At 40.9% G+C, this 26,757-nt stretch overlaps 1 protein-coding gene across 13 annotated transcripts in view; it reads right to left on the bottom strand.

Moving 5' to 3' along the window:
* Positions 1–26,757, bottom strand: part of ANKS1B (ankyrin repeat and sterile alpha motif domain containing 1B) — a 1,327,097-nt gene that overhangs the window by 57,971 nt on the left and 1,242,369 nt on the right. For 5 of the 13 annotated variants that reach the window (XM_027855807.1, XM_027855809.1, XM_027855810.1 and 2 more), the window contains 2 exons: positions 9,278–9,406; positions 6,492–6,563 (listed from right to left, as the gene is read on the bottom strand). In XM_027855807.1, coding sequence (XP_027711608.1) covers positions 6,492–6,563; positions 9,278–9,406 — 201 coding nt within the window. Of the gene's footprint in view, positions 1–6,491; positions 6,564–9,277; positions 9,407–18,266; positions 18,342–26,757 lie in introns of all 13 variants that reach the window. The other 8 variants (XM_027855805.1, XM_027855811.1, XM_027855812.1 and 5 more) reach the window with 2 other exon arrangements.

Here is a 26,757-nt window from a genome sequence, read left to right as displayed (position 1 = left end):
TTGCTTTATCTCTCATTACTGCCCATTTTCCCTCCCCCCCCCAACTCTCTAATGAGTTGGCTACCAATCTGCAGTAGTAAAGGGAACTTCCTACGCTAATGAAATCATATATACATGTATGTATATATGCACACACATGTGGGTATATACACAGTTGCCTGTGCTTAATAAACATGTTATTGATTGTACATTCAGATATATGCATGCCTAATGAAAATGTCAAGAAATGAATGTAAGATTATCTTGATACCTTAAATGTTGAGAAAGTAATTTATATAAATATGCTTGCTCATCATCTGTCAAGTTAGAAATCACTCCATTATCATCATCAAATTTATTGAACATGAGTATAAAGTCATTTCCTGCTTCTTCCTAGGAGGAGCAGCTCATCTTTTGAAATACTTTAAAAGCAAGCCTTTGTAATACTTCAGAATATCATAGAAATCTCGCTCAAAGCAGATTTAAGTCAAACCCCATAGGATTTGGACAAATCACTGGATTTTTCTGAACTTCCAAGCTGTTTATTTTAGCTAATGTTAATTTCCCACTCTTTTTCAATGGATACCTGAAATTAATACTCTAAAACAGAAAACCCAGGCACTTCCCTTAACCTCTTAGTGCCCAGACAAATCTCCAACCTTTCCAGCTTGAGGTGGATGATCCCATGAGCACTTGAGGATTATTACTGCCATTCATCTTTGGAATCACATTTTTCATTCAGAAAGGGACACAGACAAGTAGGGTAGCTTTGGAACTAACTACCATGTTAGATTTGAAATAGACCAGAAAACCCTCTTCTCTAGAGTGGAGATTCCCAGTTTCACATGTAGACCTCTTTTTTGGTTCTCCTAAGAAACAATTTCGGAAATGAAATGTGACGTCTGAATAATTTTGAAATTCTGTGTGTCTTAAAAGAACAACAACAAAAAGAGGTCTACATGTGAAATTGGGAATCTCCACTCCATAGCAGAGGGTTTTCTGGTCTATTTCAAAAGTCGAGGAAGTGGGCATTTGATGCTTGCTTGAAGACCTCCTAGGAGGAAGATTCTAATTTCCCAGGCTAAGCCATTTTAGGACTGATTTAATTGCTAGGACAGTTTTCCTTTTCTGACCTAAAGTTGCATATTTTCAATTTGAACTTGTTGTTTATCCCTAGTTCTGCCCTCAGGGCCCAGCAGACCAAGTCAAATCCCTCTTCCAAGCACTTGAAAACAGCTATAATGTCTCCCTGAGTCTTTTCTTAAGACTATGTATCCTTAGTTCCTTCAGGTGCTACTCATATGACATGGTCTCAAGGTACTTCCCTAACCTGGGTGTCCTCCTCTGGGCACTCCTAACTTGGCAGCGTCCTCCATAGAAGGTGGTGCCCAGACCCGGACCCAGTACTCCAGGTGTGGTCTGGCTAGGGCAGTAGACAGCAGGACTGTTGTGACCCATGTCTCAGTACAACCTTAAATCAGATTAGCTGCTGATCCCAACCATTGGCTTATACGGAATTCTCAGTCCATTAAAATCTTCAGGTCTCTTTCCAGACTTCTGATATCAGAGTCCTCCACAAGTGAATACTAGCCTAACTTGGAGAACATCATGGTGTAGTGGATGGGGAACTGGACTGGGACCCAGAAAGCCCCAAGGTCGAGCCTTGCCTCTAGATTTGTTGACTCTGGGCATATCACTCAAGCTCTCAATGCGGCCAGGCATTGGGTACTGAGCTGCATTGCTACAGGGAGTTTTCTCATCTGGGAGTTCCTTAGACCAATCAAACCACAAATCTGATCCTTATCCCTATCTCTACCTTTGCAATGCTTTCTCAAGTTATTCGCCTTCGTGTACAATTCATGACACTCCAGCCAAAGTGGACTGTTCCCTATTCCAAGGACACCTCCTTCACCTTCCTACCATGTGCCTTTGCTTACATAACAATAACAACGGCTAGCATTTGTCTAGTTCTAAGGTTTGCAAAATGCTTTATACATGTTACCTCATTTGATCCTTACAACAGTCCTGCTTGGTGGGATTTTTTTAGTATTCCCATTTTACAGATGTGGAAACAGACTCAGAGAGGTTAACCAAATTGCCCAAGGTAAGTGTCCAAGGTGGGATTTGAACTGAGGTCTTCTTGACTCCAAGTCTGTCTCTATGTCACATAACTACTACTAACATGGTAGTTTATGCATTTTGCCACCCCTATCAATTTAAATGTTTTTTTTCCAGTAGTACCCAACTTTTTGTCATTCCCTTTGGTGTTTTCTTTGCAAAGATAGTGGAGTGGTTTGCAATTTCCTTTTCCAGCTCATTTGACAGATGAGGAAACTGAGGCAAACAGGATTAAGTGACTTGTCCAGGGTCACACAGCTAGTAACTGTCTGAGGTCAGATATGAACTCAGGAAGATGAGTCTTCGGGACTCCAGGCCCAGAGGTCTGTCTACTGTGCCACCTAACTGCCTCTCAGCAAGTCATTTAACCCTGTTTGCCTCAATTTCCTCATCTGCAAATCTGTATTTACTTTACATATGTTTGACATTCATTCATCCTATATACATAATCTCCTTAAGAGGAAGGATTGTTTCATGCTTTGTATTTAAATCCACAGTGCCTGGAACATAGTAGGTACTTAATAAATGCTTGTTGATGGCTTGCTTATATATCTAGAGGCAGTGTGGAATAATGGTTAGACAGTTAGTCTCAAAGTCAGGAAAACCCAGGATGAAGTCTCACCATTCATATGTACTGGTTGTATGGCCCTGGGCAACTTGCCTAACCTCAAAATTCTCCAGACAACCTCGTTAAGTCTAGAAATTGCCACCACGTGCCAATTAGCAACAGGAGAGGACATTTCTTCACCAAGAGTTCCCCATGCAAATGAAATCACAAGTTCAGCTTATAAATATAAATGATATTTTCTTCTTGTAGACTGTAAGCCCTTTGTGGGCAGGGGCTGTTTTATTCCTGTGTATGTGTCTTTCTATCCCCAGTGCTTGACATATAGAAGGCACTTAATAAACCCTTCTCAAATTGATTGAAATCATAGCTTTTGCATGTGATGAACCTGCAAATGAGTGAATCAGAAAGGCCTGTTTAATCAGGTGTGGAATTAAGAGTTGCCTACAGTCAAAGCAGCAATAAATACATGCCCTATTTTCATGCAAACAACTCATAACAAAAGTGAGGGCTGCACACCAGAAAATTCATGCTGGAGCAGAAGAATGGTTTCTAAACAGGCAGCAGTTCCCAACCTCTCAATTTCAGCACCAGAATAGTATTTAACCACATTGTACTCCACAGAGACCATTAAAACCTCTTTGCTCTTGCTATCAGAAAGGCATTTCAGAAGCATCCAATTCCAAGAAATTAATTGAAATCTGAATCACAGATTTGGTGTCTTTTAAATACCATGTGCATGGTGAATTCTTTAGAATGATTATGATGATGCCCTAAATCTGATTGCAGCCAGATAATTTAGTTATGAATATTGAATAGAGATACTAAGTTTTCTTGGGCCAGTCTGTAAATATCCCTGAAACTATCAGTAAGCTTTAAGGACTGAAAAACCTAAAGTATTCAGGTCACTCTTTCTAATTCCAGACAGGTCCTCATTTTCATAAGTATTATCAGTTAGTCATGGCATTTAGTTTTGCTATATGTATATATATTTTGCTATACCTCTGTGTTTTTTGGTTGGGATCTATGACTTCATCGGCACAGGGGACTTTTGGTGGAGAAACTCCCTTTAGCAATGCAGATCCGAAGTTGCTCTTCCAATGATAATGAAAATAGTCAACATTTATATAATGATTTAAGATCAGGAGACATTTCCTCATTTGTTCAAAGGCTCATAGATGGGGACCTCCTGACTCTCTGGATCTCTGGTCCTGGAAGACACATCCTCACCTTCATTCCTGCCCCCATTGGCGAGTTTTTCTGAGAGCCTTGATTTTCAGTAAGTGCCCAGGCTAGCTCTGCTTCTGACTCTCCAGATTTCTCCTAAATGCCCCTTTGCAGGTTCTTTCTCCACTCCTGCACCCCACTTTTTAACCTCTGTTTTATGATTTGTTTTCCTCATTAGAATATAAACTCCTTGAGGGCAGGGGCTGTCTTATTGCTTATATTTGTATCCTTAGTTCCTAAGCATAGTACCTCCCACATAGTAAGCAGTTACTATAAATGCTCTATTTTATTTATTTATTTATTTTGTTTTTTGTTTTTTTAGGCAATTGGGGTTAAGTGACTTGCCCAGGGTCACACAGCTAGGAAGTGTTTGGTCTGAGGCTAGATTTGAAGTCAGGTCCTCCTGACTTCAGGGCCAGTGCTCTATCCACTGTGCCACCTAGCTGCCCCCATAAATGCTATATTTAGAGCTGGAATGGACCCATGAAGTCTAACTCTTTCAATTTAAAGATAACAAAACTGAGGCCCAAGTAAGTGGCTGAGGCAGGATTCAAATCCAGGTCATAAAGATTCCAAGTCCAGCATTCCATCCATGATACCAGAGGGGTCAAAAACATTCTCGAATGTTGCTGAACCAGATTAAAATGTAATTTTTGTTAGTCATTTTTGGTTGTATTTGACTCTCTGTGACTCTATTTGGGGTTTTCTTGGCAAAGATACTGGAGTGGTTTGCCATTTCCTTCTCCAGCTCATTTTACAGATGAGGAAACTGAGGCAAACAGGGTGAAGTGACTTGCCCAGGATCACAAAGCTAGTAAGTGTCTGAGGCAGGATTTGAACTTAGGAAGAGGAGACTTCCTGATTCCATGCCTGGCACTCTAATCACTGTGCTACCCACTGCCCTGGTGCTATTAAGTGACTCGCCCAAGGTCACACAGTAAAATATTTAACAGAATAAATAAAAACACAGTAAAACATGGATAATATTACATTTTAAAAACTAAGTCAATGTGCAGGTAGGGATCCTCCTGTAAATATTAGTGACCCATTTTTCTATGTGAATTTGCCACCATTGAACTGTATCTCTCCTTCTGAGTACTGCTTGGGGGCATTGAGATATTCTGACTTACCCAGGGTTATAAAGCCAGTTTGTACAAAAGGTGGGATTGAACTCAGCTCTTCCTGCCTCCCAGGCTGGCTGTCTATCCACTCTGCCTAGCTATATACTTAGAATCGTAGAATTCAATTCAGTTAAACCTAAGAAGCATTTCTTAATCATCTACCACATGCTCATAGAGATAAATAGGAACTGGTCCCTACCTTTAAGGATCTTATATTCCACTTGAGGAAAAATAACATGTACAAAGTACCAGTCAATACCAAATTAGGGCTGGAAGAGACCTGAGACATTATCTACTCTAAGTTCCAAATTTTAGAGAGAAAAGGAAAGTGAGGCCCAGGGACTTGCACCAGTCACCCAGCTAGAGAGGGGCCGAGGTAAGATTAGATCTTAGCTATCAAGATGCTTCGGGTCCAGGGCACTTTCCATCAAAATCACAGCACCTGGTAAAAAAGGTATTTCTGGACATTTTGGCCTATAATTCTCCCAGTGAAGAAGCTCTTTTGTTAAGAAAGCCAGAATACAACAGGGCACCTCTCTGATTCAGGTTCCCTAGAGCTTTCTGCTATGGGCTGAAGCACAATAGTAAAGCAGTCACATCACACATAAGGGGAAGGACCTGCATTCGAATCCTGAATCTGCCACTTGTTACTTTTGTGACTTTGGGCAAATCCCGTTCCCTCTTCTGAGCCTCATTTTCCTTATCTATAAAATGAGGGGGTTGGTTGAGATGATCCCTTCCAGGTCTAAGTCAGCCTCATGCAGCTTGTTTACATACATGGAATTCATTCCAAATTGGTTCTGACCAAGAGGAGCTTGTGGGGAAAAAAAAGTGGCGTCTCAAAATGGGTTCTGTTCATAGTCTCCTAGGTCTGGAGTTGGATGGGACCTCGGACGCCCTGGAGTTCAACCCCCTCATTTTACAGGTGAGAAAACTGAGTCCCGTGGAGGTTAAGTGACTTACCTAAGGTCACAAAGGTAGCAAGCATCAGAGGTGGGATTTGAACCACCTCTTCTGGCTTCAGAACCAGCGCACATTATGCTGTACTCTTGTAACATATAATCTAAGACCACAGACCTAGGATTGGGAAGAAGCACAGAGACCATCTAGGCCAACCCCCTCATTTTACAGATAAGAAAACTGAGGTCCGGAGGGGGGAAAGGATGTGCCTAAGGTCACAAAGGTCATAAGTTGCACATTTGGGATTTGAACTCAGGCCCTCTGACTCCAAACCCAGGGCTCTTCCCATTGCACCACTAATGGCTAGACCTTCTTAGGAAGTTTTGAGTCTCGGAACAAATATAAAGAAGCTCTCACACCAACCTGAGAAAGGACTTACTTAAGTAGGCATGGATGGCCCCAAATGCCCAGTGCAATTTTAACACCTGGATAGCTGAAGGAAACTCCAATTCACAAGTTTTAACTTTCTACATGAGCATTTACTATTTTGGCTTCTATACAGCAATGGAGGGGTGACTTACCCTCATTTTGGCACACGCATCTTGTGTTGATTCTGTCCCTCGAAGTTCTTTAATCAGCATAGAACCTAAATACTGAAAGAAAGCAAAAATTCCATTGTCTAGGATTGTCTAATATTGTGAAAGGCAACCAGTCAAACAACCAACTGAAAAAAGCATTAAATTAGAACACCTACTATGTGCAGGGGAGATAAAGATGAAATTGACCCAGTTTCTGCCCTCCAGGAGCTTACAGTTAGCTAGGATTTATCCACAGATAAGGGAAGAAATACAAGATATTTACAAATCAAAGGAACGGGTCTACAGCTGGGAGGGATGGCTGAGTCTATCTAGTCTGCCCTCCCTCCTACAGTTTGCCAATGAAATGGAAGCCCAGGGAGGTTGCAGCTCGTCTGAAATCATATAGGTAGTGTCAGAATCAACACAAAAGACTGGGTGTGGCACAGAGGGAAATCCTCTTGAAAGAGGTGACCAGAGTGGAGCCTTATGGGGTTCCAAAAAGAAAACAGACATTTTCCCAGTGGTTCTCTGGCCTGATACTTGTTCTCCAAAAACAAAACAAAACAAAACTACAGTATTCACTTGGTATCATCTAACAAAAATCACATTGAATTGTAAAATGGGGCATCAAAAAATATGCTCCCCCCCTCTTTTTGTGACGCAGCAACGTCTGCAAAAATAAATAATCCCAGCGTTCTCCCTGTAATTGCTGGGCTGTATGTACCCTACAGCTGAGAGACCAAGTAATGCACAGCCCACTGGGTGATTCAGTTGCCTAGGCAATTATACTAGGCAGACACTGTTCTTTGGGGGGAAAGGGGCCCTTTTCATTCACAGCTGCATGCATTGTGGCTCACCCACCTGGAATAGGGGTGAGGATAGGGAAACTGGGCTCCCTGGGGTTTCAGGGTAGAGAAAACCAAAATGAGGCAGTTAAGCCTAATTCCTTCTCTGGAAATTTTGGCACTGTGCACAGTGAATGGGGCAGGAAGGGGAAACAGACTAGGAATGATCCATTACTTTTAGAGGATTGTGCCCAGGAAGAATCCTGACTCTGGAATCAGAGGGCCTGGGTTCAAATCCTTCCTCCATTTCTTATTACCTGTGATACTTTGTCCAAATCACTTCACATTTCTGGGCCTCAGTTTCTTTATTTTTAAAACGAGGGCAATGGACTAGGTAGCCTGAGTTCCTTTGTTTCTCTAGAGCTAGGATCCTTTTGGAATGAAGTCATGGGGCTACTGATTTAGAGCTGGAAGGGAACTCAAAGTTCATCTGATCTAATTTGCTCATTTTCTATAAGTGGAAACTGAGGCACAGGCTGGTGAAGTGATTTGCCTGAGCTCTGACACATCAGAGACTGGATTTGAACTTGGGTCCTCTGACTCCATTTTCAGCACTCTTTGCACTGGACTATATCCCATTCAAAAACAACGTCTTGGATGGAGTAGAGCACATTCATCTTAACCACAAACCCATTTGATCGAACGAACATATAGGATCATACACATAGATCTGGAAGGTATCTAAGAAGCCATCTAGGCTAATCTCCTCATTTTATAGATGAAGAAATGGAAGCTCAAAGTCACACTGGCAGTGAACATCCCAAGAGGGATTTGAACCCAGGTCCTGCTAATAAGGCTACTAATGGTGGCACTGGGCTGTACCAGTGGAGGTATTTCCATGAGACATGCCATTGGAATCATCCCAGAGTTTCAAGATAGCTTTATGGTGGGACCAGGCATCATAAGGGAGGAAATGGTCTAAGAGATGCCCAAATCTTCATCAGGAACATTTGAATCCAAATGGAATTAAGAGAGAGCTGGCCAAGGCAAACCTTTATCTTTTAGGTTAAGTGGAAAGTTTTCCCTAATTGAGCCAGGGAGGCAAGCTGCAGAGGTCTCAGCTACAACTTGTACTGTAGTCATAGAAACCACCAGATGCCTCAATGCCTGCCATCACTTTTGAAATTTACCTGTATACGTGACTCATAATCTTCTGCTGAATATAACTAATCCCCCAGCCCCACAAAATAATAATAATAATAGTAATAGCAATCAGAATGTTGTAATGAGGAAGGTATATGCTGAGCCCCCAGATTTTAAGGTGAATTTGGGTACATATGGATTTGGGTAGATATGACCTAGTTAGGTTCCAATGAGTGTCAATAAGGAATCCCCCTAAAGTGGTTGCATAATCAACACTCCATATTTCTATAGGCTGGAACCAATGACGGTACCTTACACAGTAACAATTTTGAATAGTACAAATTTGAAGAAATGTAGTCACTCCATGGGATTCATTAGTTTCGCTAATTAGGAACTAACCGCATTTTCTTTTTTCTTCCATCTTGCCTAATCCTCAGAAGGTGGCACTTTATTTTAAGAACTCAGCGAGGAGGCAAAGGAATACTATGGACTTTGGTGATTAAATGCTTTAGCTATGCAATCTTAGCATGACGATTATTTTCTGTAAAAGACTCTTCTAGGAAGGGAGGAAGAAAGGAAGGAGAGGAGAGAGTGGAGAAAGGCATATGGGAGAGAGAAAAGGATGGAATAAGGAGGGATGGAGGAAGGTAAGAAATGTGGAGGGAGAGAAAAAGAGAAGGCATCTGGAAGGTAGGTGAAAGGGAGACTAAGGAAGGAAAGGGAGATTTTGAAGATAAGCATTGTTGGACTTTAGATTAAAAAAATAAATAAATAAAACTCAACCCAAATCTTTCCCCAGAGAAAACACGTAGTATTGATTACTTAATTGATTACTTAAATATGGAACGTAGCATGACTTACAAAAGCTTTATAATCACATGACTGGAAGATGAGTTTCTCTGGGTGATGCTGCCAGTATTGGACAGGTGTTGATGCCGTGGCTTCATTAGGCGGTCTCAAAGTAATAGAGGGCTCTCCCCAGTCTCCTGTCTGAAAATCACATTTATTCTCAAGGTAATATAAGCAGTAGGCAATGTCATGATGCTTCTTCACTGTCTATAGCTTCAGCTCTTTTTGTCCATGCACTACATACATGCATACTGTGGTGGTGTGTAGGCATACAAATTCTATGTTGCAAATTTACCGCATATCTATGACTAACATTCCATGTTCCCAATGTTTCATTAACTTTGAAGTGCAAGTGGCATGTGAATTGTTCTAGCTTTAGAATGTAAAACGGAAAGCTTTGAAATAAAGTTTCAAAATCTGATCATTTAAGTAATTAAGAAACTAAAACATTTAAACAGAAAATGAAGACATACAGAGATGATAAACTAAGTCTACCAACAGAAAAAAAAAAGAAATTTAGTGTTGGAAAGCGTTTTCTAGTTGAATATATCATAAAATTTATTTCACAATGTGTTTACATCCAGGATGCTTATGTTCCATAATCGTCAAGCCCCTTGTTTGATACTGGCTGCCAATCATTTGACATCTCTGGAGGCAAGGTGCTGCTTAAGTCAAGTAACTAAACAAATTCTAAAAGAGAAGTGATGTGAAATGGTGACAGCTAACATCCCACCTCTGAATCCAACTCCATTAAAGTCATAACCCTTTTGCTGCTCTCTTGATAGGCATAATTGCTTCCCCTTAGAAGACCTTAAAGTACAAATAACATTTAAAATGTCAAAGGTCACATTTGGCCCACTAAGCATACACCTGCGTGTGAGAAATTGAATTGGCAATTACAAGCATATGGCTGTCTCTTGATATTTCCAGTGTAGATGCTTACCCGCCCCCTCCCTCCCGCCCACTCCCAAGCACACGTGCATTCCATCACTGGATCACCATTCTCTTCTGTGTGTTTACCTGTTACCGCAATTGACCAGTGAAATAAACTGCAAATTCAAAGGCCCATGTGGGTGTTTCTTCTCGAGTGTGTCTCTGTGGGTGGGCAGCAATAGAATTCCTGCAGATAATTGTACATTCGTCCCTGGTGGAGATGTTGCCTGTTCTGTCTTTCATTTATTTATTTTTTCTGCTCAGGTGGGCATAACTAAGACTAGATCTTTAGAGTAAGACTAGGAAATGGTAGCTTTTTAAACAAAATAAGACTGGATGTGAGTTAAATTCTGGAATCCGATTTCCTCCTTCCCCCAATAATGGGAAAAAAAAAGTTCTAACTCTTTAGGAGGTGGAGGCAAAAAGCCCTTGGGAAGGCAGTGAGAGAGTAAGACCCTACAACTGCTGGACTCCCAAATGAAAATAAAGTTTCGGCGAGGGATTAACTGGAGGGGGCAAATTAGAGAAACAAAATTATCCCCCAGTACAAAGGCCAGGCCGGGAATAAAAACAGCCTCTATTGTGATAATAAACTTGTAAGTTTGTGCTTGGGGACAAATGATTCTCTTTCCAAGGCTTTGTTTTGCTGTGGGAACAGTGTAGCCTCCTTGAGGAAGAGTGTCTAATTTGTCTTTGTACCTTCCTCCCCAGGGGCTGGCACAGTGCCTTATGAGTGAGCAGAAGGATCCCCATCTATGTTTGTCTTAAAGGGTGCTCTGGCACCATCCCCATGATGTGGGAGTCAGAGTAGGCTACTGCTGCTAAGTTACTGAAATTCTTCCCCGGGACATTGCCAGCGGTGGAAAGGGGCCAGGCAAAGCCATGGCCTCTGCTCCTGGAAAACCCTGGCTCATCCTGAAGTCCCCAAAGAAGGTGACTGTCATTCTGTAAAGACTGGGTCATTTGCTAAATGGGCAGGATCTCCCACCAGGTCTAGGGCTGCAGGGCTGTTACTTATTTGGAAAAATTCTGCACACATTAAAAATAATCCTAGTTCAGTAGCTCTAGGCTACCCCCTGAAGGCTTTCCCCTCCACCAGATTGCCAGGTTCTATCTTCTCCTGTTGCTTCTTTTCTCTCATTTTCTGTTATCACTCTACTATTTCAATCATTACACCCCCCCCCCCCATCCATTTCTACTCTGGTTTCCTACTTTCCATCTGCTAATATCTTAAAGACATTATTCCTGTTGCTATTCATTTAGGGATTATGTTTTCTGACTCATTCCTGATTGGGTCTGATTCTTTAATTCCCCCCCCCCCCCCCCCCCCCCCCCCCCCCCCCTCCCCCGACTTGTCCAAGGTCACTCGGCTAATAAGTGTCTGAGGACAGATTTAAATTCAGGTCCTCCTGACTCCAGGGCTGGTGCTGTATCCACTGCACCACTTAGCTGCCCCATTACTTTTTTTTTTTTGATGTGAAGCTTTTCTGTTTGGAAAAGCATTAATGAATGACCACAGTGATCTGATGTTCTATTTCTCTCTGACATCTTCCCTGAAGAATCTTACCCTCTCCTCTTCTCCTCATAGATCATTATCGCTTGGTAAACCTTCTGCGTAATCTTTATTCCAACTGTTTGGAAGCAACTGCCCCAGAAACCGAATAGATTTGAAAGCACAGACCAAAATCTTGTTGGACAGAGAACTGATGACCTTAGAATGGTGAGAGCTTCTGGCACTTAGAAGGTGGCCCAAATGATTTGAAAACCCAGGATTCCCAAGATGGCCAATCACCGCCCCTCTCCCAAACCCTCCCTACAGCCCCAGCATGACCCACAAGTATAATACAATGCTACAAAGATAATACAACACCGCCACACAACAACAGAAGTTTGCACACCACTCTGTCGAACGATACAAAAGGGAGATCTGGGGAATTCAGTTACACGGCCAAAGAGCAGCCCTAGACTCGGTTGATGCATTTTTCTCAAACCAAGCACCTGCTTCACGTTTCAGCTTTATTAGAGGAGAGCTGGGGAGAATCCTCTTTCCCTTGCACAAACCCAGTCAGACACAGCGGGGGATGGGGTTAGGGGTATCGGCGGGAGAATGCAGAGGGAATTACAGGGGAGTTGGCATGTTAGTTTGTTAAACATGCAGAGAAGATGCAAACCCGTGACGCCAATTTTTTAGTTAGCCCAGGCACTTTTAGGGGAGCTAGAATCAGACGGAATCCCCCAACACAAAACAGAATTGCAGCCAAACACAGTTCTAAATGAGGACGGACATCATGAGCGTGAGAAGTAGCAGCAACATAGGGTTTGGCAAGCACTACCTTCTAAGGCACATCCTCATGGAAACCACCTCAGTCTAGTAGATGAGTATTTGGAGAAACCAAACTACTGGTGTCTGTGTGCATGGCACCTTTTTGGGTAGGCTCACCTGTGGCTGCTCTAGGAATTGCAAAAAAAACCCCAAAACTCCTAATTCTGGGTTTAAATCAGGGAGGACCACCATCTATGACTTTTTGTGATAAAAATGGAGATCAGAGGATCTTAAAGATGAGAGCCAGGAGGGACCTTAGAAGTTACATTTCATCGGACAGAAGAGGAGATTGACATCTCAGAGGTGAAGGGACATGTCCAAGGTCATGAGGATAGTAAGTGGCAGAGCTGGGATTAGAACCCAGGTCTTCTGCCTCAAAATGCACGCTTGCCACCACATCAGGAGGAGAAAAGCCTGGCCTTTTATCTGAGGTGACAAGGGAGAAAAGAAAAATGGAAGGATGACTGAGAAAAAAAAGAGAGTAGAGTAGAGGGGGAAAGAGGAGAGAGAACACATTTCTTTGTGTTCCTGAAACTGTACTCCAACCCAGAGGTTTAAAAATTCCCCCACAGGGTCTGAATCTGCATATCTGGAAATAGAAACTGAAATTTTGTCAGCACTATTTTCAGAAGTATGTATTCAACTGAGTAAAAAGGAAATGGGGTTGCTTAAGATAGAATTCATAGAAGAGAAATTTGTTTTCTTCCTAGAAATTCATCAACTTTTTTTTTTATGACCCTACCTCTAAGAACACCCGGATGCCTTTCTGATGTGGATTCTCTTTCTCTCATTAATTTGCTACAGATTATGTGGTTCCAACCATTGGATCCAGTTAAAGCATTGGTTGTATGTATTTTGCCCTTAGGTCTGAGGGAACCATCACCACTCTACTGTCTGAGTAGAAGGAGAAAAGAGTGAGAGTGGTCTATCCCAGAAGTGCAAGGTCCCAGTTTTGTCCAGGGTCTCCAAAAGTTTGGAGGTTGTCTTCAAGGAGGAAGGAACCAAGAGACAAATCCAGCCCAGAATCGGCTTTCTGGACTGGATGAAGAGACGCTGATGTGGAAATCTGAAATTTGTGAAGCCCTGATGAACAACAGGTGTGCAGAGAATTACAGCAACACACCTATGGAAGATCAGCATTCTCTGAAGTTTTGGAAACCAAAAAAAAAGAAGCTGAGTCGTTCATTACACACTTTGGTAAGCTCTCCTTTTGGGAAAAAATGTTAATGAAAAGCAAAACCAAAATTAAGTCCAGAAGGTCTCCATATTAAAAACAGGGTGTTCCAAAAGTCTTAGCACAGATTAAACTTATATTAGTATGTTTATAAGTCATGATCACCTTTCATGGAGCTACAGCCAAGGGTAACCAAGATAATATTTACTTAGAATTACAAGAGTTAACCTAGTTAACATCTGGCCTGTATTTACCACCCTACTCTTTTACAAAGGACTGAATAGTTTACAGACCTGTACAACCTTAGGTCTCCTTTGCTAATTACACATGATAGTGGAATGTAAGCTTCTTGAGGCCAGGGTTTGTCCGTTGCCCTTTTGTTTTTGAATATCTAGCACTCAGTACAGTGGCTGGCTCATAGAGGTATTTATTAAACATTTGGTAATTAAAATAGTTCTCATCAGACTCCATGGATTTAAAGGGGCCTTTACTAGTCAGACAAACCTATCTTCTTCAATCTGTCCTAATGGGTCAACAGCAATTTAGGAAAATAGGGTATGGCTTATAGTGAAGAGGTGGCAAACTCCTGCAGCCTTAAAACACCTACAAAACTCTTGAATGTGGCTAGAACCAGATTAAAATGTAACTGGGAAATATTTAACAAAATAAATAAAAATACAATGCAGCATGTTGTTTAGTCTGACTCTTTTTGACCCCTTATGGGGTTTTCTTGGCAAAGATATTGGAGTGGCTTCTGCCATTTCCTTCTCTAGTGAATTAAGGCAAAGCAGGTTAAGTGACTTGCCCAGGGTCACACAACTAGTAAGTGTCAGGCCAAATTTGAACTCAGGTCTTCCTGACTCCAGGCTCAGTGCTCTTCTATCCACTGAGACACCTAGCTGCCTCACAATACAGCACAGATAATATGAATTTGTGGTTTTCTAAGTCAATATGCAGCTTTGTTTGCATTGAGTTTGATACCACTGTATGCCATTTTTTTTTTTTAATCCAGACCTGTTTCTTTGGATAGGGAGGGGGAAGAGAAGGGAATAAGCATTTATTAAATGTCTACTATGGGCCAGGCAGTATACTAAGTGCTTTATAAATACTATCTCACTTGATCTAGAGAATTCCCAGTAAGGTAATTTCTTCTAACAATGCAGGTCGGGACCTCTTGCAAAGTATTATCTGCATTAAGAGATAAAGTGACTTGCTCAGGGTCACACAGCCAATATGAGTCAGAGCTGAGATTTGAAACCCTTCTTCCTACCTCTGATGTCAGCTCTCTGTCCACTAGGCAGTAGCTGCCTCTTACACTATGTAGTTGTTTAATTTCTCTTTCTCCTTGTTTTTATACAGAACCTTGGAGCTATTTTTCCAAGGTCATTTATACATAGTAAAGGAAATCAATAAAAGAGGGAGAACTTTGCCTTAACAAGGCCTTAAATGGAATGAAAAATGGTGGCATCCTGAAATGACAGGAAGATTTAATGTAAGCCATACAGCTCAACAAGTATTCACAGGGTTCGTCTTATTGTACCAACTGTCAGAGATAAAAGGGTGTGATTTGCTGTGACTAGCCTTGCATTATATAACCCAGTCCTCAGCTTTCTTCATACCTGCTGTGGGTAAATGTAAAAGCCCAGTAGGATTATGCTAGGGCTGCCAAGCCCACAGGGATGTGAATTTCATGTATTGAAGGAGGCAGAAATCAGTCTTGTTTTTTTTTGTAGGAAGGAATCACAGGCTGGTGGCCTCCTATAGTCAAATCCTCATTTTATAGATGGGGAGACTGAGGCCCAGGGAAATAAAAAAGCCAGGATTTGAACTTCAAATAGTGATATTTCTCCTGAATAATCATGCTGCCATATCCATACCTATGAATGGTAATTTAAAAAAATTCATTATTAAAAAAGAAATTAGTTGGACCACGTTCATTACCCTGTGTTGCAGAATCTAAAATAAATTATGGGACGAAAAATCTTAGTTTTCTCTCTCTCAAAAAAAGCCAAATTATTATTAAAATTATGATTTTAAAATCTTGTTCTAAATGCAAAGGGAAACTGAATTTGGGGAACATTTTGTATATTCTAAGCTTCAGTTATGTAATAATGGCTGCAAGTAATTAAAAACCATAATTGTGTATTAACTTTTTTTAATGAAAAAGAAAAGCAAGGTGTCTCCAAATCCTTATCGACACCCTTCTTTGATTAGGATTTAATTGATTTTTGTTTCTTTAGAAGCTTTTCAATCTTTCTTCCCTGACTGGTTCTGCCCACCTACTCTTTGTCTCTCCCCTGGCCCATTATCAATTAGCCAATTTATTCCAGGTTCACTGTAGAAGAAGCACCAGAACCTAATCCAAGTAGAACATTCTCATAGGAGCTGCAATTTTAAGGATTTTGCTTCCGACATTTCTAATAAACTTGGGTTGTCGCTCAAGCTATATACATGTAAGCGAGACATACATGATGGTATTTATTTTTGGCATCCCTTAGGGCTTCAAAGAATGCTCTGTCTGGAGCTGCATATTTACTTAGATGTACTCTCACATATGCAGTGTAAATATAAGAAAATGTATCCTACAAATGCCCCCAAATGTAGGCTTTCATAGCCAAAATATCATTGAGCAGTTTGGGGCCCATCGTTTTAGAGCTGGAAGGGACCTTAAGAGTTTACTGAGTGCACCTTCCTCATTTTACAGATGACGAAACTGAAGCCCAGAGAGGTTACGTGACTTGCCCTGTGTCACACAGCTAGTAAATGTCTGAGTGTCAAGTCTTCCTGACTAAGTCTAGAGCTCTATGCTACACAAGACTCCTCAGTTGGTACTTTCCCTATCCACATAATTTGGTAGTTATTTTGTTCATATCTGCATCTGCTCCAAAAGTAGGAGGTAAGCGGAATTGTTTCTTTTTTTTTTCTTTGTATCCTCAGATGCTTGGTAAATACTTGTGGAGTGGAATGTAATAGAATTCCTAGTATGAGCCAGACTCGGAAGGCTATTAAAAGGAGAGGGTCACTCCTGAACACTCAAAAGTGTCCCAGAGTTCATTTAAGTTTTGGAGGGACTCCTGAAGTCACTGTACAGACACCATTTTCTTGGTTGTATAGCAACACTAGGCAATGGTCAAACGCTGGCTACAAGGACATTACAGATCACACAAGCCAATACCCTTCTCTTTTGAAAAAACCATGCACTGAAAAAACCCAGTATCTTTTCAATACAGCACACTGAGAGAGGGCCTCCCTTGCTAATTAAATGCAGATTAGTGATTCTCAACCAGAATACTGAGGTAGCGTGAGGGTCCAAACTCCCTCCAGATGCAAGTCTACTCATTTCATATTTCAGGGACCAATACTGTCATTGGTTCAGACATTCCTTTCTTTGAAGCTCATCACTGGCTTTCCATGTCTTAGTAAATTTTATGAGTTGCCATGGGCAGAAAAAAATCATAGGATTTTAGAGTTGAAAAGAAACTTGGAGGGCATTTGGTTTGCCTCATTTTTTACTGATGAGGAAACAGGTCCAGAAAGTAACTTGCCCAAAGTCAAATGAGTAGTAGGTGGCAGAGGCAGAATTTGAACCTGGGTCTTCTGACTCACTCTAGAGCCAGTGCTCTTCCTAGCGTGGACGTCCAAACTCCTGATGATGACAGGCTGAACTTGGCCAGGCTGCTCTTTGGACAATAGTCCACTTGCCAGGATTGGACTCAATGCCATCTTGGCTCAGTGGGATCCACCAGTCCTTCTACTTCTTTGCCCAATTTACTAGAGCAGGACCATGGTAGACCAAATTCTTCAATAAAAGCTCCTCTGCAGAAAAAAACTAGAAGGATTTAAAAATATTTTTTAATTAAAAATGAAAAGAATGGACAATGTTTGATTTTTTTCCCAAATAAAATGGAACTCTCTCATACTATGAAAAGGTGAGTTTGGAAAGTTTTAATGTTAAGTATTTTGGAGCAAAATGAGTAGAAATTTCACTGACCTTCTGATTTGAGAAAGGTTGAGAATTACTGTTTAGTTAGGAATTGGCACCTCTATGACATATGTTTCTGATCTTGAGCAAACTGCATGAAATTCATAGAGGTTGTCATGCAAACCATACTTTGATTAGGCTGGCTATAAGCAAAGAGCATAGACCTCTGCACTAGGGCATATCAGACACAAGGGTGGTGGGGAGAAGGACACCTCACAGAGAGGGAAATAAATAGTACAAGATGGGGAAGAAGTGGACATATGGACATATTAGTTTAGTTTTTCCACCTTCCCTGCAAAAGCAAGTCAACGCAGACATCAGGAATATAGATCAAGACTGACATGGGGTGGGTTGTGACTGAAGACTTTAAAAGCTGAGTATACTCTGACTCCGGACATGTTTTTTCCACACCAACGAATCACGAGGCATGATAAATGAAGGCACAGACAAAGAACCTCAGGTATCAGGGGACATTACAAACCATCTGGCACTTTCAGGACATAGCACCTGTTGATAACTGCTCACAACACTTGGCAAGACATCACACGGTGCAAATTGATAAAGAGAACATAACCGTTCATTGTCTTACATTATGAACCTGATGGATCGCTGAGAATGGAAATCCTGCATTCTGGTTCGTCCATATTTCACAGACAGACGACTGCTGATATAAACAGAAAACTATATCTTATCTTGAAAATATTTCAACATCGACAACTGACCAAGTGGACTCAAAGAGTATGCAAGGAAAATCAACAGAATGGTAAAGAATAACATTAAAAAAAACAACTTGTAAATGTTTTACATTTTTTTGAGTTTTAGTCATGTATTTCAATATCATTTTCTTTGCTAATGAAATTGATTTTTGACTGGTTGATTACATTTCAAACTAAGGGGGAAAAACCATGATCCTACCAGAGAGTAACAAAATTAATAACTGCTTTTAGAAAAGAAAACTGTTCTTTTCTCAGATTTGCCAAAAGAAATAAGTTGTTTCTTTAACATGATACAAAGTATATATAAAAAAAGCCAAGAGCTATCATTAGCAATGGAGAAACAATGGAAGCTTTCTCAATAGAAACAGGTAAAACAAGGATGCCTCCTGCAATCTGCTATTATTTGACATAGTTATAGAAATACTGAGGGAGAAATTAAAGTCACAAACATCAGCAAAAAGGACAGGTAGCCCTATTTGCAGGTAATTAGAAAACCTCAGAGAATCAGCAAAAAAGCTAACAGATGATTAAAACCTTCAGTAAATGGCAAGATACAAAATAAATTTTAAAAAATCACAATCATTTCTATATAGCACTGACAATCAGGAGGAAAAGGTTGTACAAGAAATTCAATGCAAAGGGAGAAGTTGATTCTTTCTGGATGCTACTATCTCTTCCTATTGAAGACGAAGGAATTTACCTCCTCAATCCCGGTAACTGAACTTTATTCATGCTCCTTTCCCTCCATATCCCCATTTAAGGTTGGTTTTTTCCTTCCTCTTTGAAGCTTTAAGAAAATCTTCCAAAAGATCAAAACTTTTTAATTCATCTGTCTTCAGTGACAGATCACAAGACCAAAAAATAGGAAGATTTTCCCATTAGTTATTGCTCCAATTTGGAAACATATTTATAGTATAACTTTCCCATTAGAGCAACCTGAGGAGAAACAAAGTGGTCTCTAGAGCTTCAAAGCCCACTCAGTGGCTCAAGAAATGTCTATGTGTGTGAGAGAGAAGTTGGGGAGGGATAGTTGAGATTGAGAAGAACTCTCATTCCCTTCCCTACTGATCATAAGATAATGAATTTAAAGTCAGAAAGAACCTTAGAGGTCACTAAATTTATACCCTGTCATTTTACAGATAAGGAAACAGAAGCCCAGAGAGGCACGGTAATTTATCCAGGATCACACAATTGTTGAATGTAAGAGGGGCGATTACAATTCAGGTCTTCCAGACTCCAAATCTCATATGCTATTTAGTGTACCACACTGCCTAAGCTTTCCACCATAGTTGGCCTTTGATTTCCATCTTAGCAAATCAAGTCAATAATATTCCTTTATCACTTCACCATATACTCGTGCACCAAATCAACGCAAATGCCACACCGCAGGGAGATGACTGAAAAAAAAAATGATCTGGCCTTTTTCTGGCATTCTCTTGCATCTTTTCCAGTTTTGTCATTAAAAAAAAAAAAAAGATCTCTTGAAATCCTAGAACATGGATGAGAACAGGTTTCATAGTTGCCGAGCAACTAAAAATTTGCTAAGCATCATAATAATCCACAGCATTCCTGAGCAGACGGCAACAAGAGGCATGATAAGAGACAAGTACTGTAATCACAACATCCAGAGAGCTGGCAAAAAATAGCAATGTCAAAGTCTGCATCTAAGTGAAAACTACATAGAGTGAAGTGACAATAAAAGCAAGGCCAGAGCCATCACTTCTGTTTCCAGAATAGCTACGGCATTCAGTCACTGCCGGCTGGCCCCATTTCCCCTTCACCTTTTGCAGTCTGCAATCTGAATGGCTTGCTGAGCAACAAGCTCACATTTCTGAAACTGGCAAAGCAGATCAGTTTTCTGTGAACTGACCTTCCAGGTCCTTCCTGATGAGCTTCTGAGTAATACTGACCTTCCATTCTCAATTATTTCCCTCTAAACTCCATGCTCTTTCTTTAGTTGGGAGAGGTTTTCCCCTTGTTTTTTTTCCCCCATCCTCCAGTGAGTTGCCTCCTACATCTACAAAGCCTCTGGCAGTGGTTAATTCTAATAATACTCATCAGCCGTTTAAGAGGAAATGACTAGGCATCACTGGAATTTTCATTTTAAATGGAAAAAAAAACATCCTTTTGAAATATGTTTGATGCAGTGCATCATCTTTTCTCTTCAAAGTCCTAATCTAATTCTTTCATGTAAACTATACCTCCTTTATAGAGTCATAGAACTCTGGAAGTGGAAAGGAAGTGGGAAAAACAACAACATCTAATCCAACCTCCTCATTTCATTAACGAGGATACTGAGGTCCAGGATGTATAAATGACTTGCCCAAAATCATACCATGAATGGTAGGGTTGAGCCTATAATTAAAATGTAAAATGTAAAATGCAGCTGTGAAATAAGCAGGTGAGACTGTACAGATATGTCAATACTTTCCATCAGCGCGAGCAACTCCTTCCATCAATGCTGATAGCAATTTGCCTGTCATTTCTCTCTCCTTGATCTCATATATCCAACCAGTTGCAAACTTCTGTTGATTCTTTCTCCACATCATCTCTTGCACCCAATCCCCCTCTCTGTCTTCTCAAAGCCACCACCTTGTTTCAGGCTCTGATCACCTCTTCTTTAGAGCAGTGGTGTCAAATTTAAATAGAAATGGGGCCACAAAGTCATACATAAGGATCTCTGTAGGTCACCTATTGATTTCATTTTAAAATGTAATATCTATATTTTATTGTATTTTAATACACTATTTCCCAATTACATCTTCATCTGGTTCGGGCCAACCTTGGGAGTGTTGTGGGCTGCACGTGCTGGGAGGCCTGTGTTAGACACCTCTGGTTCAGACTATTGCGATAGCCTCCTGATTGCTCTGTCCTTTACGGACTGTTTTCCACAGAGCTGTCAGAGTGATTTTCCAAAACAAAGACCTGACCATGCTACTCCCCTGCTCAATAAACATCATTGGTTCCCTATTACCTCTTTCCTCTGTTTGGCATTTAAGCCCTTACTTAGAACTCAGCCCCAATCTACCTTTCCAAGCCAATTACAAACTACTCCACAAAGCCAAATCGGCTTTCTCATTGTTCCTTATACCTGATGCTCTATCTCCCATCTCTGTGCCTTTGCATAGGCAGTCCCCTATGCCTGACATGCTTTGTCTCTTCTACAGAAAGTCCTTCTTGAACCTCCAAGCTGCTAGTGCTTTCCCATCCCCCAATGATCTTATATTTCTTTTTAAAATATTTCACGTGCCAGGTACTGGGTACAGGAACTGTTTCACGTCTATTTTTTGTCCCTAGTGCCTGAGGCATATCAAGTGTTTGAGGAACTTTTTGTAATTAGGGAGAGAGTTGCTTGAATCTCAGAGAAGTGAAGGGACTTGCCCAGGCTCTCACAGTTAGTAAGGGACAATGGGGAGAGTTGAACCCAGGTCTTCCTGACTCCAAATAGGAGGAGAAAAGGCAGTTAGTGACTTCATTATGAGATAATATTGATAAAGTACTTAGCACAGTACCTGGCATATAGTAGATGCTTAATAAATGCTTCTTTCCTTCCCTCTCTCCTCCCCTTCATCCATCTCATTCCCTTCACTCTTCTTTTCTCTCCCCTTCCCTGTTGCATTCTGTTCTCTTCCCTTCCCAATAAAGCAGTGTGTAAAACACAGACTATTTACTAACTTGGAGTAACCATCCCACTAGGTAAATAAGCAATATTAATGTTTCACTGTGTTTGAAATATGCCTAAACGCTTACTGTCCAAGGTCAATTTTCTGAGGCTGTTGGACTCAAAGGCATTGGGGAAGGCCTACCACAGAGCTCATGTCTATCTGGCATCCAAATCTATACTTTTGCTTTCATGGATCTCATTGGCATGGGTACAACCCTATGAAAACAATAGCAACAGCCCTCCAATGATACACAACCAAACAGCCAACCCCTGGCAATCTTTCAGATGCAGTTTTGATAACCTTTTTGAAATGGTATTCAGTGTTCCAGGTCACTCCATAGGGTCCCATTTTGTAAATTGTGGCTTCAGGGCAGCAATTCAAAGCACAAGTGATGATTTAGGTTCATTTCAAAAGCAATAAAGCTTCAATAATGTCAAATAACTAGTTGGGTGGTCAGCCTGAATGGAACTTGGAATTTAAAAGCATCTTTTAGGAGCTAGTTTATTATTATTATTGAGTAAGATGGTTAAGTTCAGAGATCATCTAATCTAGACTGTTGCTTTTACAGATAAAGAAATGGAGACTTAGAGAAGTGAGGTTACTTAGTCAGTTAGGGACAGAGTTTTGAGGGGGATCCTTGTCTAAAGATTTTTTTCAAGTCCATATTTATGTTTTGCATGACTTCGCATATAATTGGTAATATATTAATAAACTGATAAATAATATAATATTGATACCATATAATTGGCATCTCATTGCTTGCCTTCTTAATGGGTGGGGGAAGGGCTAGAGAGAGGGAGAGAATTTGGAACTCAAAATAAAAAAAGAATGTCAAATAAATGAACAAATACCAAATTTAAAAAAAAAATTTTTAAAAAGTCCATATTTAACTGTCAGGCTGTCAGATTACCAAGAGTAAATTTAGATAGCAATAAAAACAACAATTTGCATTTCTATAGTGTTTTAGGGTTTGCAGATTGGTTTTCTTTAGTGGAAGTTTTTCCCAACTGTAAATTTATTTTATTTTATTTTTATTCTTTAGGTAACTGAAGTGTTACTGTACTCATGTGCTACATACATTGCCTCTCAATTGGAGGTGTGTGTGTGTGTGTGTGTGTGTGTAGGGGGAAAGTAATAGATTCTAGTAAAAGCCATTAAGGTTTAGGACTCTGGAGTTGATGTCATTACCTTATTTTCATATGTTCTGTCAGAAATAATGTCATTCTCTCCCCCATCTCTGGGCTTTTGTATAAGCTGTACCCTATGGCTGGAATGTGCTCCCTTTCAAATTCTGTGTCTTGGAACCCCTGGTTTTCGTCAAGATAGTTCAAGTGCCATCTTCTCTATTGGACTTTTGTCCTAGCTGCTGGTGCTGTCTACCTGGCCAGGTTACCTTATAGCCTTTTGTGTGTGTGTGTGTGTGTGTGTGTGTGTGTGTGCAAATGTGACAAATGTATATATTAAAAAACAAAATAGATATGTTATGTATATGGATATGTGTGTGTACATTAGCACGCACACACACACACACACACACACACTTCCTCCTTAGAACTAAGCTGTTTGAAGGGAGGCCCAATCTCACCTTCACTGTTGTCCCCTCACTAGCACAGTCCCTGGCAGAGAGAAGGTGCCGAATAAATGCTTGACCTCTGCTGTCCCTTCAGCCAGCAAACCTTTGCTGGCATCCACAAGGTACCAGGCATGTTGTGAGGGAGTGGGGGGATGTGAGGAGGAACAGGACCCAGTCTCTCCCATCTGTCAATGTGTAGGGGATGGCTGGTGGCCATATCCATTCTTGCTTCTTTTCGCATAGTCCACGGCCCCTTCTTCAAGGTGCCACCGGGGAGGGCAAAGAGCTTTGTGGGACAGAGAATCACAGCTCTAGCAGTTTGAGTTCAGTAGGTACTCCAAAGACTTTGAAGAGTTAAAAGCTGACATTTTAATGGTACTTGTACTTTACACTTGACCTTTTCCATGAAGCTTTGCACATCTTAAAGTAATATATAAATGTTAGCTATTATTAGGGAGAGGGACTGGACTTGGGATTTCATTGATATAGGGAACTCCCAGGTGAGGACATTGTTTTTACCAGTGCAGACCTGCACCTGCTCTGAAACTTAAGCATCTCAGAGACTTGCTGTAGGGACTGAGGGTTTCAGTGACTTTTCTAAGGTCATACAGCTCAGAAGCAGGACTAGAATCCAGGTCTTGTGGACTCCAAGGTCATTTTCTACAAATGAATGAAAATGAATCACAAGGCATTTATGAAGCACATGCTATGGGCTGAGCACTGTTCTAAATGTTGGTGTATGCTTCCTTCCCTCCTGACTTTGTTCAAGTTCCAGCTAAAATTTCACCTTCTGGGAGGAAGCCTGTTATGATCCCTCTTATTTCTAGTGCCTTTCCTCTGTTGATTATTTCCAGTTTATCCAGTATATATACAACCTATTTGTACATAGCTGTTTGAATGTTGTTTCTCCCATTAGATTGTGAGCTCTTTGAGAGCAGGGATTGTTTTTCACCTTTCTTTGTACCCCCAGGGCTTAGCACAGTGCCTGGCACATACACAGTAGACAATAAATGTTTATTGACTGAGAAATAGAAAAATCAAGACAGTTCCTGCCCTCTAGGAGCTCACATTTTAATTGGAGCAGATAAGATGTAAAAGAAAATTCAGCTACAGGGCAGATCCCACTAGCCTATATGCCATGATGCCTCTAAGGCTATTATTAAGGAAATATGAATGAATGGAACTTTTAAGCAAGATTCCATTAGAGTGGAAGTTTTCTGCCTTGATTTTACCCAGAAGAAACATATCCTTTCCTTGTCCCTCCATCTTCCCATTGTCCTAATTCTTGAACATTTCAGGTCACTGGCCAAATCCAACAAAGGATTCAACAGTCCATGTTAAAGGCTCAGTTTTAGAATTCAAGTTAAAAGAAAAATGAAAAGAAAAAATCCCATTGCTTGAATGACAGCGACTTTAAAACAACAACCCACAGATTGGGTAAAATAGCCTCAAAGACAGAAAGAAAAGGTCATCTTTACAAAGATGCTGCCTCATCCTCTTACTCGCAAACTCCACAGTCTCTTGAGCAGAGACTCAGATGAGGTAAAAATCTGTCAAAGAGTAGAAAGTCACAGAACAACATAAGGACCAAAGACCGCTCATTCATCTTGTCTCTCCAATGTGACAGGGGTGCTGGCTATATGCAGGAGGGCATGCTGAACTTTGGAAACCAAAACTTGCAGGCCCATCTCCATTTTCCTGTGAATGAAATTTCTTAATCTGACTGGGTCTCTCTCCTCACTCTAGGTAAGGGAGTTGCTTCTTCTCAATCTTGCCCTCCTAACTAGGGCTACACAGCACAGGAGCTGATTATATGAAATCTGAGCCTTAGGAGATGTTTCCTGTGCTCTATTTGCATTGCCTTTCTCTGAAGAAGCCTCATCATGGTATGGAAATGATTGAATCATAGATTTAGAGCATGAAGGGGTCTTGGAGACCATTGATTCCAACTCCTTTATTTTATAAGGGAGGAAACCGAGGTTCAAAGAGATGACTTGCCAAGAGTCGTATAATTTGTCAGAGGCAGGATTTGAACCTAGGTCTTTCTGATGCCAAATATAATACTCTAATCTACTACGTCACCCAGCTGCCTCTAAAAATAATAGCCACAGATATGGAATCACAGCTCTAGTTCAGCCTCAGAGGCTATTTCATCCAACCTGATAATTTTTACAGATGAAGAAACTGAGGCCAAGAGACATTAAGCAACTTGCTAAAGGTCATAGCATCAGAAATGGGATTTGAACTCATTTCCTCTGACTCTGGAGTCAGTGCTGTTTCCACTGTACCACTTTTGGCTCTTGAAGTCTTTACTAAAGAAGAAGAACTCTAGCAGATACCCAAGATGGACTCTCTTTGAGTACAGTAAAAGAATGTATTTATGGTGTCTTCAGATAAGCCTAGCTAAGTTAAGAAAGGTTAATTACTAGGTTGGCCACAGGGGGATGAATTTTTTGGCCACAGTAATTCCTGAAAGCCCTCTATTAAATCATAGATGAATTAGAGGAATATAGGCCTAGAGCTGGGAGAGAGCTCCGAGGTCCTCCAGTCTACCCCCCTTCCCACACCCCTGTTTTACAAAGAAGGGAATTGTGGTAGAGGGAATTTTTGTTCAGGTATCAATCACTTTAGATGGTCAATAAGGTCCCTTCCAAGTTAGGGATTCTGTGCTTCTCTAGGAATCGGCATTCATCAAAGCAAGCTCCATTTGATCTATTAGATTATTGACATGAGATCAGAAGAGGACAGACTGAGAGCCATTTAGTCCAGCCTCTTCATTTTACAGAGGAGGAGATTGAGGCAAAGAGCAGGTAAGTGATTTATCCAAGGTCATACAGGTTTTAAGTGGCAGAGATAGAATTTAAACCCAGGTCCTCTGATTCCCAAATCTAGTATTCTTTCGACCGTACCATGCTAACTCTATGGTACTCCCATCCATCTTTTCTCCAAAGGAGGAAATCACAATGCATCAGTGTCTGCCCATTTTGGGTGACACTTGCTATGCCCTGACCTGCCCTAAAGCCACCATGGTGGTGACCCAGCATGGTGGGGAAATCTTCACTGTGTCCTCTTAAAATCTCACTGATACCAATGGGAACATGTACCATGTCCATCAATTATTCCATG

Source organism: Vombatus ursinus, unplaced genomic scaffold (assembly GCF_900497805.2).
Source record: "Vombatus ursinus unplaced genomic scaffold, bare-nosed wombat genome assembly UNPS02011334.1, whole genome shotgun sequence".
Classification (NCBI taxonomy): domain Eukaryota; kingdom Metazoa; phylum Chordata; class Mammalia; order Diprotodontia; family Vombatidae; genus Vombatus; species Vombatus ursinus.
Note: the sequence above shows the minus strand (reverse complement) of the source record. Positions and strands in the feature narration are given on the sequence as shown.